At 37.3% G+C, this 13980-nt stretch overlaps 1 protein-coding gene across 1 annotated transcript in view; it reads left to right on the plus strand.

The window, feature by feature from the left end:
• Window positions 1–544: 544 nt before the first annotated feature.
• Npc1b (Niemann-Pick type C-1b) overlaps window positions 545–13980 on the plus strand; it is a 338778-nt gene continuing 325342 nt past the window's right edge. Inside the window, exon 1 of the mRNA XM_067784866.1 lies at window positions 545–697. Within this exon, the coding sequence (XP_067640967.1) occupies window positions 658–697 (40 nt within the window). The 5' untranslated portion in view covers window positions 545–657. The remainder of the gene's footprint in view (window positions 698–13980) is intronic.

The following is a 13980-nucleotide window of genomic DNA, read 5'->3' on the forward strand; positions in this document are numbered from 1 at the left end:
CAATATATTTAAAAAAATTGCGACTGTAGAAAATTATTTAAAACATTTTTAACAATAATCTTTTTATAGGCCTATTTCGACTGAGTATTTAAAAAAAAAAAAACAAATACATGCTCATATAAGTCGAAGCATTAAATCAATCACCACTTACATTAATCCAAACGTTCTTCTCATTAATGAGTACGATTGTCTAAAATACTTTTAAATTGTAATAAAGTTCATGTAGGTAAAACAACTAATACTCAATTAACTATTAAGTCACTTAGAAATTGACACATATTTCAGCCCAACGACCACTGGATTACGTATGCTGTTACAAATTATATCGACCGATAAGAGTCGATTACTAACAATTACAAACAAAATTTAGTTGCAGGTGTTGAATCTATAATTAATAAAATCTTATCGATAAATAGATTGCTAACGCATGGCTTATTAATCAGTGCTTTGGCGTTTCCAAAAGATATACATATGTATTTTAATAAAGACCTTAGAAGGTGGCTAAAGAATTCAGTTGGTTCTTCGTTAGATATTAAGCCACACGTGTTTGCAAAAATAAAAGGAGTGATGTTGTTAATTAAGTAGATTTAAGTTTTCTTAAATGAGCTGAGACTTAAGGCACAAGTCAATATCACACTCTCTCTTTTATTTATATTAATGATTTTTTCAACTTCATATAACAATTTAAAAATGAAGTGTAAGTGAAAAAAAAAAACAAATGCAATACTTTAAATGGATGAATAAAGGGTAAAATAGTGCTTTTATTATATATTATCGCCAGATTCTCAGAAAATAGACGTGAGTTTCAAGTACTCGTGAAATTCAGATATTCGATGTGTAAAGATACAGTTGTACGTCTGGAAAGTATTTTTTTTAAGTTAACTAGAGCTGACCCAGGAGTTGAAGTAACACCATAAAAGAGATAACTCTGCCAGAAACAAATATTTCCGTGCTTTTTGAGAACAGCTTCGTCGGCTTATTATTGGTAACAACCCATATGGTTTTATTATCGATAACTAATAATTATCGTCTAGTTATCGGTTTTTAATCGGCTTGTTATTGCCGAGTCATCGGCTTCTTATTGGTTTCTTTTCGGCATGTCATGAAAGGATTGCACATTTGTCATCGATTGTATATTAAAGTTTTATAGGTAACTGTACCAAAACAAGCCTATGAGTCGTCGTTAACAAATCAGTGACAAACTGGTAACACTACCATAAAAAATCGATACCTTTTCGATTGCAAGTCGATTCATTTTGATAAGGAAATCGATAACTTTTCCATTACATGCCAATAAGAAATTGGTAACACTCCAAAACACCAATCTAACAGTTTCCTAAAACAAACTGAAATATTTTTTAAAAGATATCGATAACAAGTCTATAACTTTTCGAGAACACTCCGATAATATATTGTTGTTACCATGTTGTCATACCCATTTCTCAAAATTTTAATGTTTATTTACTTAGCTCCATGTGGTCAACCTAGATAATAGCTTAAATAGGTGAAATCTTTTTATAGGAAAAATTGTATATATATAAAGAAGGCGCGGTTATATACCGATTACGACCATTCTTAGCACAAACCTTACTCGTAGTCAGAAGAAGTAGTATGTCTAATTTTATTACAGTAACTTTATTCAAATGAAAAAAATATAGGTTAGGATGAGCCTTCGGACGGATAAGCGATGGACGGACGTTGGAATGTACATTGCTAACTTTCAATTTTCTTTCAGTCAAGGCTTCCGATTTTTTCGGATGACTTAAGTCGGTGTAGGTAACGAAAAATCGGCTTAAAGTACCGCGAAAATTGTAAGATTCTACCGAAAGAAATGGTAGAGTCAAAGACGAATGCAACATACACACATTCCAACGGACAACCGAGCTCGATCTGGATATTACAACAATTTTAACTTTAACTTATCATCTTAATCTCCTGCATTCGCTATGGTTCCACATGACATGAACTACCTCTTCAAATATCCAACGAATCAAACTCGTAGTCTAGTCGATAGGATTTCTGATTCCCTGTCACAGCTAACTAAATATCACATTTTTTGCAACGAGCTTTATATGTAAAATGAAAAGAAAAAATAGAAAAATTATCGTGGCAACGCCTAATTAATAAATAATATTTTCATCCCCTTTCGCTAGCTTTATCTGCAGAACGGTTAAGGGTAAAGTTGCAAAATTTTATGTGCAGATCGAATATGCATGAGTTATATATCATACTTATATATTGCGCTTTCCATTGTCTATTGGAAGTTTTTAAAATTGTACTATATATCGACTAAGTAAATAAAAAAATGCAGGCGCGATAACATCCGAACAGATTTTAGGCCAAACTTCTCTTGGCGGGACGGGTCTTACATGTTTTACGTCGACTCCAAACGCCATCTGCAAGGCATAGAAGTTGTTCGTGGTAAAAATACACTCTGAGTGTTTGCCAAGCTATTGCCTAGGGGCGACCCCGCCAAAAAAAAACTGTTTTTCTAATTGAAAAAACGTGTTCCTAAATTTTTGATGTTGCTTTGTTGGAGGCTTGAACCCACGATTTTCGGTGTGATAGGAGGAGCACGCTACCGCCACATCACGTGTGCAACCATGCTGAGTGGAGTATTACCCTATTTCGGGTGCCGTTTTCAAAACTCCCTTTCTCAGAAAACTTTTGAATAACGCTCTATTTAAGAATTTGGTTGAAGAACGCCCTATATAAGAATTCTTTTCAAAAACGCCCTATTTCAACAAGAAAGAAAGTATTTTTATCGGAACCCACGTATGGAAGCAGAGAAACTGGTCGGCCCCCACTCCGCTGGAAGGACCAGGTGGAAAACGATTTAAGTTCCCTCGGTGTGACCAATTGTCGTCAGTTTACCCAACAAAGAACCGACTGTCACGCCTTGTTGGCCGGCCCTAACCGTTTGCATGGTTAAGCGCCTATGAAATAAGTAACAAATAACATTTATTCTCAAAAATATATACCCATGTTGTTCTAGCAATGGCAAGATATTTCCAAATCTCTTCATTGGTTATGTTGGAATGTTGAAAAAAGTATAACCAAATATCTGCAGCACGTGGCATGTTGAGCAAAAATGTACTCTTATGTGGCAGGATGCCCTTGCTGTAAGGGCAAGGGTGTGATATTTCTCAAGACCTTTTGTTTACTACGTGTGGCTGGACGCCACCCCCAATGACATTCAATGTTAAAAGGACATTTACGGCGTTATTATATATAACGCAACGCGGCGCGAGGAGTCACTTTCACCCAAGTGAGACCAAATTCGTATTATATGAGAGCATTATTTCACTTCAGTGACTATCGGTGACTGCGGGTAGTTGTCTTACGTTTTTTCCATTCCTTCTTATTATTCGCTTTTATCTGCTGAATATAATATCACAAACTTCTGAGAAACAAAGAATATGTGTGGACAAGTGTTCAGGAATTCATCACTGGCACCAAGAAACCGGGTGGAAGTGAGCTCACTGAAATGGCAGAAGTTCATACGGAAACCAACCTTTGGCATTTCAAGAACTTTGTAGAAAATTTAACAAAAAAACTGATTATGAACATGAAGTACAATATTGTTGCGAATATTAGCAACGCTAAGGGGTACTGCCATCTCTATGCCGATGCTGGGCAGTGACTTGAATACACATGAATAATTTAATCATTTGGCTACACCTATGTACGTACACGCAGAGGAGAAGAGATGCACAAACACATGCAGATATCTTATCTGAGATGCTCCTAAAAGTATGCAATTGTGATTGTGGAAGTGTCGCTCACACATATAAGCACATGGGGTATGAGAGAAGCTATAAAAATTATACATCTGTAGTTGTAGCTGAGAAATTTATAACTAACTAGTAAGTTCTGGAATTAGAAAAGCCTAGAAATATGCAACGAGGAGGTCGGACAGTATAAAAGGGCGACAACAGTGGAGGCGAGAGATCAGTTTTATTTAAGCTATCAGTCAGTTTGGTTATTAAGCAAGCTAGTTGCAAAGTATAAGTGTTATTGTGAAGTACTTTCCTTGCTCCAGGTAACGGTTTTACTCTCCTGCTGACTAAATCAGATCGAATCAAGGAATGAGATGCGCCCGTATCTCCAGTCAGTACACGCTCCTTGCCTCCCACATTCCCTCTGACGGTAAGACTGCTCGATTTCCTTCCAATTTGCGACACAGATATCACAGGACATTCAGTAGCTGGAGCTAGCTCTCGATTTTTACATCTGGCACGCTCTTGCTCATTTCCTCCAGCTTTGCGTTTACGGCCAGCCAAGTTGGAACTACCAGGACCAAGATCGCAATGACGTGCAATGTGACCGGGCTTCCCGCATTTGAAGCATTTGATAACTTTTTCACTCCGCTTTTGCGATCCTTTCAGCGCCTCCAATATTGCGTCTACCCACTCTGACCTTTCTACTTCCACACGGCGTGCTTTGAAAACTGGCTTACACAGAAGCGACGCTGTTTCCTGAATCAGAGCTTGTGATACCGTTTCAGCAAATGTTAGTTTTCGATTCGCATATGTAGCCCGCTTCGTTTCCACATCTCGTATGCCATTTATGAAACTCTGGATTTTTACCCTTTCCGTTTATTCCACGGGTGCGTCCGCATTTGCAAGATGAGCCAACCTTTCAACATCCGAGGCAAACTCCTGCAATGCCTCATTTGCTTTTTGGTAGCGGTTTTGCAACTCAATTTGGAATATCTGCTTTCTATGCTCGCTTCCAAAACGTTGTTCTACAGCAGCCATCAATGCTTCATAATTGTTCCGCTCTCCTTCGGGAATCGTCTGTAGGGTTTCGGCTGCTGGTCCCTTCAATGCCACGAACAGTGCAGCAACTTTATCTTCCGCATTCGAGTTGTTCACTGCTGCGGTCTTCTCAAACTGTAGCTTGAAGGCTTGGAAAGAAACAGAACCGTCAAAAGATGGAGTTTTTACCTTCGTATTATTCGCTGAAGCAGCCGGCCGATTAAGTTGCAATTCCTGTATACAACCTCGCAAAGCATCCACCTCTGCCTCGAATTTTTCTTCAAACTGCGTTATTTTCTCGTACATACGCGCTTCGAGTTTTGATGATATACACGCCTCTTGCTCTTTCATTTGTGTTTCCCTCTTTAATGTAATCTGTGTCGACATTTCTTAAATACGTGTCTCATGTGATTCCAGCTGGGATGCCATATATGTCTTCTGCTCTTCCAGTTGAGATGACATTTGTGATGACATTTCTGAAATACGTGCCTTCTATGCTTCCATCTTGGATGTTAAACGTGTCTCTTGTGATTCCAGCTGAGATGCCATATATGTCTTCTGTTCTTCCAATTGAATAGAATTGAATCGAGATGACACTGTCGTTGTTTGAGCAGATATTGCAGCTAAAATGATGTTCAAGTCTGTGCTCGTAACTGTATGCGGTGTTTCTTCCATTTTTGTTGTTTCCTCGCCATCAAGATGAAAGTCATACTCTTCCACGTCAATTCCTTCTAATTCCATTGCCTGGCGTAGTCGTTCCTGGAGCTCTAGTTTAATGCCGGTTGTATTCAATCTACGGCTCTCCAACTCCTTCTTCAGTTGCTGGATCTTCAATTCACTTAACTTTGGCATGTCCAAGTTGTATTCGAAGTCTTCGGAATTTATTCAACAATCCCACTTCTGACACCAATTGTAACGAATTTACTGCAAATCCTCTTATTTGCAACCTTCTGCTAAGTTCGAACCACTGCACTGTTGAATAAATAACTCCAATATTGAACAATGGAAAAATGGCCTTTATTAAAGTACTTCACAATAACACTTATACTTTGCAACTAGCTTACTTAATAATCAAACTGACTGATAGCTTAAATGAAACTTATCTCTCGCCTCCACTGTTGTCGCCCTTTTATACTGTCCGACCTCCTCGTTGCATATTTCTAGGCTTTCCTAATTGCAGAACTTACTAGTAAGTTATAAATTTCTCAGCTACAACTACATATGTATAATTTTTATAGCTTCTCTCATACCCCATGCGCTTGTATGTGTGAGCGACACTTCCACAATCACAATTGCATACCTTTAGGAGCATCTAAGATAAGATATCTGCATGTGTTTGTGCATCTCTTCTCCGCTGCGTGTACGCCGGAAACAGCGTCGCTTCTGTGTAAGCCAGTTTTCAAAGCACGCCGTGTGGAAGTAGAAATGCCAGAGCGGGTAGATGCAATATTGGAGGCGCTGAAAGGATCGCAAAAGCGGAGTTAAAAAGTTATCAAATGCTTCAAGTGCGGGAAGCCCGGTCACATTGCACGTCATTGCGATCTTGGTCCTAGGAATTCCAACTTGGGTGGCCGTAAACGCATAGCTGGAGGAGATGAGCAAGAGCGTGCCAGATGTAAAAATCGAGAGCTAGCTCCAGCTATTGAATGTCCTGTGATATCTGTGTCGCAAATTGGAAGGAAATCAAGCAGTCTTACCGTCAGAGGGAATGTGGACGGCAAGGAGCGTGTACTAGCTGGAGACACGGGCGCATCTCGTTCCTTGATTCGGTCTGATTTAGTCAACAGGAGAGTAAAACCGTTACCTCGAGCAAGGAAAGTACTTCACAATAACACTTATACTTTGCAACTAGCTTGCTTAATAACCAAACTGACTGATAGCTTAAATGAAACTGATCTCTCGCCTCCACTGTTGTCGCCCTTTTATACTGTCCGACCTCCTCGTTGCATATTTCTAAGCTTTTCTAATTCCAGAACTTACTAGTTAGTTATAAATTTCTCAGCTACAACTACAGATGTATAATTTGTATAGCTTCTCTCATACCCCATGCGCTTGTATGTGTGAGCGACACTTCCACAATCACAATTGCATACCTTTAGGAGTATCTCAGATAAGATATCTGCATGTGTTTGTGCATCTCTTCTCCGCTGCGTGTACGTACATAGGTGTAGACAAAATGATTAAATTATTAATGTGCATTCACGTCACTGCCCAGCATCGGCATAGGCAGTACCCCTTAGTGTTGCTAACATTTGTAACAAAATAATAGTTGCGTTCCAATGAAACCTGATCCAGATATCGATAAAAATTTAACATGGAAATGCAATAAAAACGTTGTGACCTTGATATCTATTTGGATTAACAGGGTGGCCAATGAAACCTGATTCAGATATCGATAAAAATTTAACATGCAAATGCAATAACAACGTTGTGACCTTGATATCTATTTGGATCAACAGGGTGGCCTGTTGATTTGGTTTTTTTTGTGTAAAATTTTTAACAGCATATGCTCTGTACTTGATAGCACTAGGGCATCCGATATTTAACAAAGTTTTTCCACTCGACAACCCATACATTTTTACCTAAATTCCGGAAACAAATTATTAAGGCCATGAAATATTTACATTATATTCATTTTAAATATTGATATATACAACAATATAATGGGCAATCGCTTCTTGCACAAAGCTCCTGGCAGAAGTAAAGTGTTTACTGTCAGTCTCGGGGCGATAATTATTTAATTAAAAACGCTTCCTTTGGTAGCTCTCCCGACATTTTTGGACGTGTTTTAACTGCCGACGGCCGCCGTGGTGTAATGGTAGCGTGTCCCGCCTACCACACCGAAGATCCTTGGTTCACGCCCCGGGGAAAGCAACATTAAAATTTTAGAAACAAATTTCCAATTAGAAAAAAATTGTTCTAGTGGGGTTGCACATCGGCAAATAAAATATTGTAGATCTTGTCCCGCTAATTTGTAGGAAAATTAAAAGAAGCAAGGCCCAAATTGGAAGAGAAGCTCCTTCTAAAATCACTTCCGTGGTTATCGCGTATTACAATTTTTTTTTTGTTCATTTAACTGCCCTTTCCTTAAGCACTAGTACTTTAGCTTTTCTTTAAGTGCAAATCCCCATAAAATTGTATGTGGAAAATATATCGCATTTCTGGCATAGTTTTTAAGAAAAATTTTATGGGAAAATTCTGGAAGATAAGTTTGAAATTATCAGGCACCCTATTATGTGTACACATTAGTTGGGTGCAGCCAACTCTCATAGTACTGATCCGAATCGTTCCAATGAGATTTGATCGTGATCCAGAGCTGAATGGCTCATTGGGACGCCCTTAAATAACGTTGATTTTTTGTTTCCAATGAAAACTGAAGCCACGTAACTTATTGCTGCTTGTATTTAAAATTTATGTATTAATATACATATGTAATTAGAAGAGGAAAGAAAAAAGAAATGAAAGTCACAAAGCACATGGCTCAATTATATGGTTGGCTCATCTCATCAGCTGATTTTATTTTTTTCATTTCAATGGTATAGGGATTGTCAAAAGGAGATGGCAAAGGCAAAATGTACCCAACACATTGACAATTATTTACTGCCGTGGTGGTAAATTTTTTATAAAACAAAAGTTTCACATCACTTTAAGTTATTTTTTTAGCAAATGCATTATTTTTCCGCAACACACAAGAACTGTAAAGTTTTTTGTTCTCTCTCCAATCCATTCGCCTAACACCAACACGCAGATTTTGACAAGCTGAACAAATGTATGTTGTTGCTGTAGAGATGAGCCAACCATGTAGTTGTACCATGCAATAGCATCAACAACCTCCTTCTCTGCAAGTTTGCGCTCTTTTGTAAATTTTTCTACAAATTGGCGGGACGGGACCTACATTTTTTATGTCGATTTCGAACGGAGAAGCTTTCAATGCAGAAATAGACTCGGAGTGTTTGCCAAATCACTCCCGAGGGCGACCCCGCTTAGAAAACCTTTTTTCTAATTGAAAACCCGTTTCCCAAATTTTCAATGCTACTTAAGGAGCACGACGCAAATTGGAAGAGAAAACCGGCCTACATCTATTCGAAGCTAAATCGTACTAGGTATTTATTTTCTATTTTCTAATGGGAATTTTAAAATTGAAATCATTAGTACAACAGCAAAAATGTAACGGCCTTTATAGTCCGGCCATGAATTTCAAAGCAGTAGGGAGGGAAAATGTTTGGTATTATTTTGCTACTTTTTTACTACCGTGGGAATGCAATGTGCGGAAAAAAGCCAAATTCGATATATTTTCACATTGGAAACTAGGAGATGAAGAAAAGAGAATGGAAAACAGCGGAAATGTGAAGGAGATAGTCATCTGTATCTCTATGACCGAATCGTCAGTCATATCATTGATGACAACGGTCCATTCCGTTCCGTTGACCAGAACGTTGTCATTTCCTCTAATTCAGATGTAATGCTCTCGGAATTAACGCCATAAAGTATAAGTAATGTCAGCGAGCCTTATTTTATGTACAAAAATATAATAACGGCATACAGACCGCATGCGTTGTTTTCCCTCACGTTACCTCTTGTTTCAGAAGGGCGTTAATGTAGTATTTTGTATGATAGTGTAACGAATTTAGTGAAATTCTGCTTATTTGCAACCTTCTGCTTACGTTCGTATCGCTAAACTGTTAAATAAAACACTCCAATATTCTGTATTACAAAATGGTCTTTATTAGACTACTTTGAAAGTACTTCGCAATTAAACTTCACTTCGCAACTGATAGCGTGCTTAAATCAAACTGATTATTGATTAATCAGCTTGTGCTGCTTTTATACTCTCTTCCCAAATGTCTAGACGTTTCTTCTTCTAGAATCATCTACCTGGTCACCGGCCATACGCGCGTGCATTTGTAGTGTGTAACAATATGCTTGTGTATATGTGAGTACGACTTCGCTGATGATGACATGCGTTTCTGAGTATCTCTCTGCTGCTTGTATGTATGTGTGTACATGATGATTAAGGTGTTTATGTAGCTTACTGTAAGGTTTTTGTTGTTGTGCATTTATTTAGTGATGTGAATATTCGTCACTATAGTAATAAAAAAATCAACATTGCAGACAAATCAAAAAGCAACACTTTAATTTATGACGGGTAGTATTGTTAAATGCGACTCCATTTTGTAATATTGACTTCACCTGCCTATTATTTATTACAAATGGCAAAAATTTTGATATGATGAAATATTTCTAATATAAAAACGGTAAATACACTCAAAGAAAAACGCCGTTATAAAATCCAGCACCAACGGACTCAATTCAAGCTTTTCATGTTCTTACTTTTTGTTCTTGAAAAACGAACAACCTGTTCTTAAAACAACAACCTTGTGCTTGAACTGACACCACGTGTGGTCTTAAAATATGAACAAATCTTTTATTAATGAGAACAATGTTCTTAAATTAATAGCGTTTTCTTTTTTGAAATAAATTGTTGCCTAAGTAAATGATAAAGCCTTAATAGAGTTACTCCTACCCCAGAAAATTTTCAACATTTACAGTGCATGCAAAGAACATAAATGGCTACCCCGAGTATTAGCTGATTTTCACAAACGTGCTGTCAATGATAATAAAAATTCATTAGGAATTATTTTCTTCATTTAAGTTTTCTGAGCTAAAAATTTGTCTGGGTAAAAGTGTAATGCTTTTGCGTTGCGAGCAGGCAACAATTTGCACAGAAAAACGAAATACTCCGTAAAGGCGGTACCTGGCTTTTAGAATAGAACAAAATATATTAACAACCCTTGCGCGGCGTACAAAAAGCGTAACACTTTTGCTAGAAAAGAAAACGCTATAAGTTAAAGAAAAACAAGTAAGGAAGGTTAAGTTCGGGTGTAACCGAACATTACATACTCAGTTGGGAGCTATGGTGACAACATAAGGGAAAATAACCATGTAGGAAAATGAACCGAGGGAAACCCTGGAATGTGTTTGTATGACATGTGTATCAAATGAAAGGCATTAAAGAGTATTTTATGAGGGAGTGGGCCATAGTTCTATAGGTGGACGCCATCTAGGGGTATTGCCATAAAGGTGGATCAGGGTTGACTCTAGAATTTGTTTGTACGATATAGGTATCAAATTAAAGGTGTTAATGAGTATTTTAAAAGGGAGTAATCCTTAGTTCCATAGGTGGACGCCGTGTCGAGATATCTCCATAAAGGTGGACCAGGGGTGACCCTAGAATTTGTTTGTACGATATGGGTATCGAATTAAAAGTATTAATGAGGGTTTTAAAAGGGAGTGGTGGTAGTTGTATAGGTGGCCGCCTTTTCGAGATATGGCCATAAGGTAAGTGCACCCATTCCCGTGCTAGCCCCCAAACTCCGTGCTATTTTTGATAAAAAAGTTTGAAGCAGAAAAATAAGGAAATGAAACAATTTTTCTAATAAAATAAATTTAAGAATAGATCAAAACTGTTAACATTTGAAAATTCCTACTTGTCAGTCTCAAAGATACATTTTTTAAATAAGATTTGCATTCAGTTATCAGTTGACTATAAACTTCTGTTCAGAAGGCATGCGTCAGTGTATATCGTTAGTGGAATTGCTAAGAGTGTTGTGAACAATTCTTAAGAGTTTTACCTTTAATTGGTAAGTATTAATATATAATTTCCTTCAGAAATTAAAAGTTTTAAGTGTTTTCGAGATGAACTCATGTATTAGAGCCCGTGTATAATAAAAAAGTTATTAAGAATTTTAATTTTAAAATAGCACGTAATTAGGAGCATTATTTTTTTGAGGTGCACCTATTTACGTGCTTAGAACGGAATTAGGAACATTTAGATCTTATGGTTTTGTTAATTTTTTATAATAAGATGTATATTTTTAAAAGATTTGCAAATTATAATAAGTAACTAATTTCATACACATTATCATGGCTTATTTCCGTGTAACTATTTTTTCAAAACTACGGAGTTTACAAAGCCGAAAGTTATGGTCGAACAGCTAATATTTGGGAAAATTATACAAAAAGTTAATAAAGAAAATATTAAAAATTTTGTCCAAATATACATATTTTGTGCATATATACGGATTATAATCATATAAAATATTGTCTCAATATAATAATTTAGAAAAAATTTCTTTTTGGTACCTGCTGAAGAGAAAACGCATAGCCCGGAATTAGGCTCATAAATTTTGTGCATGTTCCTAATTACGTTATACTATAGGCAGTAATTAGGAAATATTAATGGGTTGTTCTTTCGTAACATTTTTTCACAGCACCGCATATTTTTAGTGATATAATAATAGAACAGGACGCAACTAGTATCATAATATGCCGAAGTATTCACCTACTTGTTTACAGTTAGCTATTGAGGCTGTGGAAAAGGGCCATATGGCCTGCTACAGAGCATCAAAAATATATGGAATTCCCAGACAGACGTTATTGGACAAAATCAAGAAGAAGTATACCAAAAAGCCAACCTCAGGCCCCTTCCAGTTCTGTCGACAGAAGAAGAAAATATTATCGTTAAATGGATTCATCAATTGGCGGAGTTGGGCTTTCCTATAACTAAAGATCAGCTTACAAACTCCATGGGAAATTTGGTTAAGGAACTCAAACGGCCAAACACTTTTACAAATGGTATTCCAGGAAGAAAATGGTTCAAAGGTTTTTTTAAAAAGAAACCCGTCCTTGAGCCAACGAATGTCTCAATGCTTAACAGCTTCCCGAGCTTCAGTAACAGAATCTTCCATAAGGAATTGGTTCGAGAGAGTCGAGACTTATATGAAAAACAATAACTGTCTAGATGTACTGGAAGATCCATCAAGGATCTTTAACTGTGATGAATCAGCATTTTTCCTGTGCCCAAAAGGTCAAGCCGTGTTAACTAAACGCGGTGCTAAGCACGTTTACTTCAGATCAGGTAATGATGAAAAAGAATGTCTAACGTTGTCTATAGGAGCATCCGCAGATGGAAAAATGATGCCGTCGTTTGCCCTTTTCCCCTATAAACGCTTCCCACCAAATATTATGGCGAAATATCCTAAAAGCTGGGCCATTGGCAAATCTGACTCAGGCTGGATGACCGGAGAAACCTTTTTTGAATATATCGCAAACGTATTTTATAATTTTCTGTTGGAAATGAAGGTAAAACTTCCTGTCGTTTTATTTTTGGATGGGCACGTATCCCATATATCTCTACCTCTCAGCGAATTTTGCAAGAAACATGGCATTATCTAATTGCACTTCTTCCAAATTCAACGCACTTGTTACAGCCCATGGACGTTGGAATTTTTCACTGTTTGAAAAGCGTTTGGAAAAAGGAAGTACAAGATTGGAGAATTACAAATAATGGACAGCGAATGAAACGTGAAGATTTCGGTCCAGCTATAGATAAATGTATAACATCGTCGATTACTACTGATGTGATACAGAGTGCTTTCAGAGCTTGTGGTTTGTATCCATTCAATGCAGATGCAGTTACTTACCATAAAATTTTAAAAACGGGCATGCAAAATCCCATCATTGCCGAGAATGTTGAAGATGTGATTAATAGTGAAGAACAACAACCACATCAATGTGACCTGATGAAATTATTTGAAGAGCGATTAGAAGATGAGAAAATAAAGTTATTTAACGAGTGCGATGGAATATGGACTGGTGATATTAAAGACGAAAATTTGTACTACTTTTGGAAAAATTTGAAGAAGGAACTGAGTCCGAAGGCAATGGGATTGCGCCTTTAAGCGGGTTTACTAGTCTATTGGCGGGCGGGTGTGGCTCAATCGATATAGTTGACATGAGCATTGACTTCCTTGATTTATGTGGGAAAGTAATTGACTTAGATTCTACTCAAAATGTCCCTATGAGATGTTCAACTCCAACTTGCAACGTAATGGATACTCAATCTTATGTGCACAAAGAAATAAACGCTTCTAATTTAGCCGTTGAAAATGGTGCTAATGATGCTTTAAAGGACAATCAAAATTACAATAACAGGTTGATTGATAACCTCGTGCCACTTAATAACGATTTGCTTGTGGACAGCTTAACCTCCAAAAAGGAGGAATTTCCAACACCCTTCAAAAACGCTCTTTTCTGGCCTGAACCTTCTTCAACCGATCAGAAGAAGAAACAAGTGAAGAAGAAGCTCACTCCAACTGTGGTAATAGCTTCAGACTATATGGAATATCAACGACGCTTGGTTGAGGAAAAACAGGAAAAA

Source organism: Eurosta solidaginis, chromosome 4 (genome assembly GCF_040869045.1).
Source record: "Eurosta solidaginis isolate ZX-2024a chromosome 4, ASM4086904v1, whole genome shotgun sequence".
In the NCBI taxonomy this organism is placed as follows: domain Eukaryota; kingdom Metazoa; phylum Arthropoda; class Insecta; order Diptera; family Tephritidae; genus Eurosta; species Eurosta solidaginis.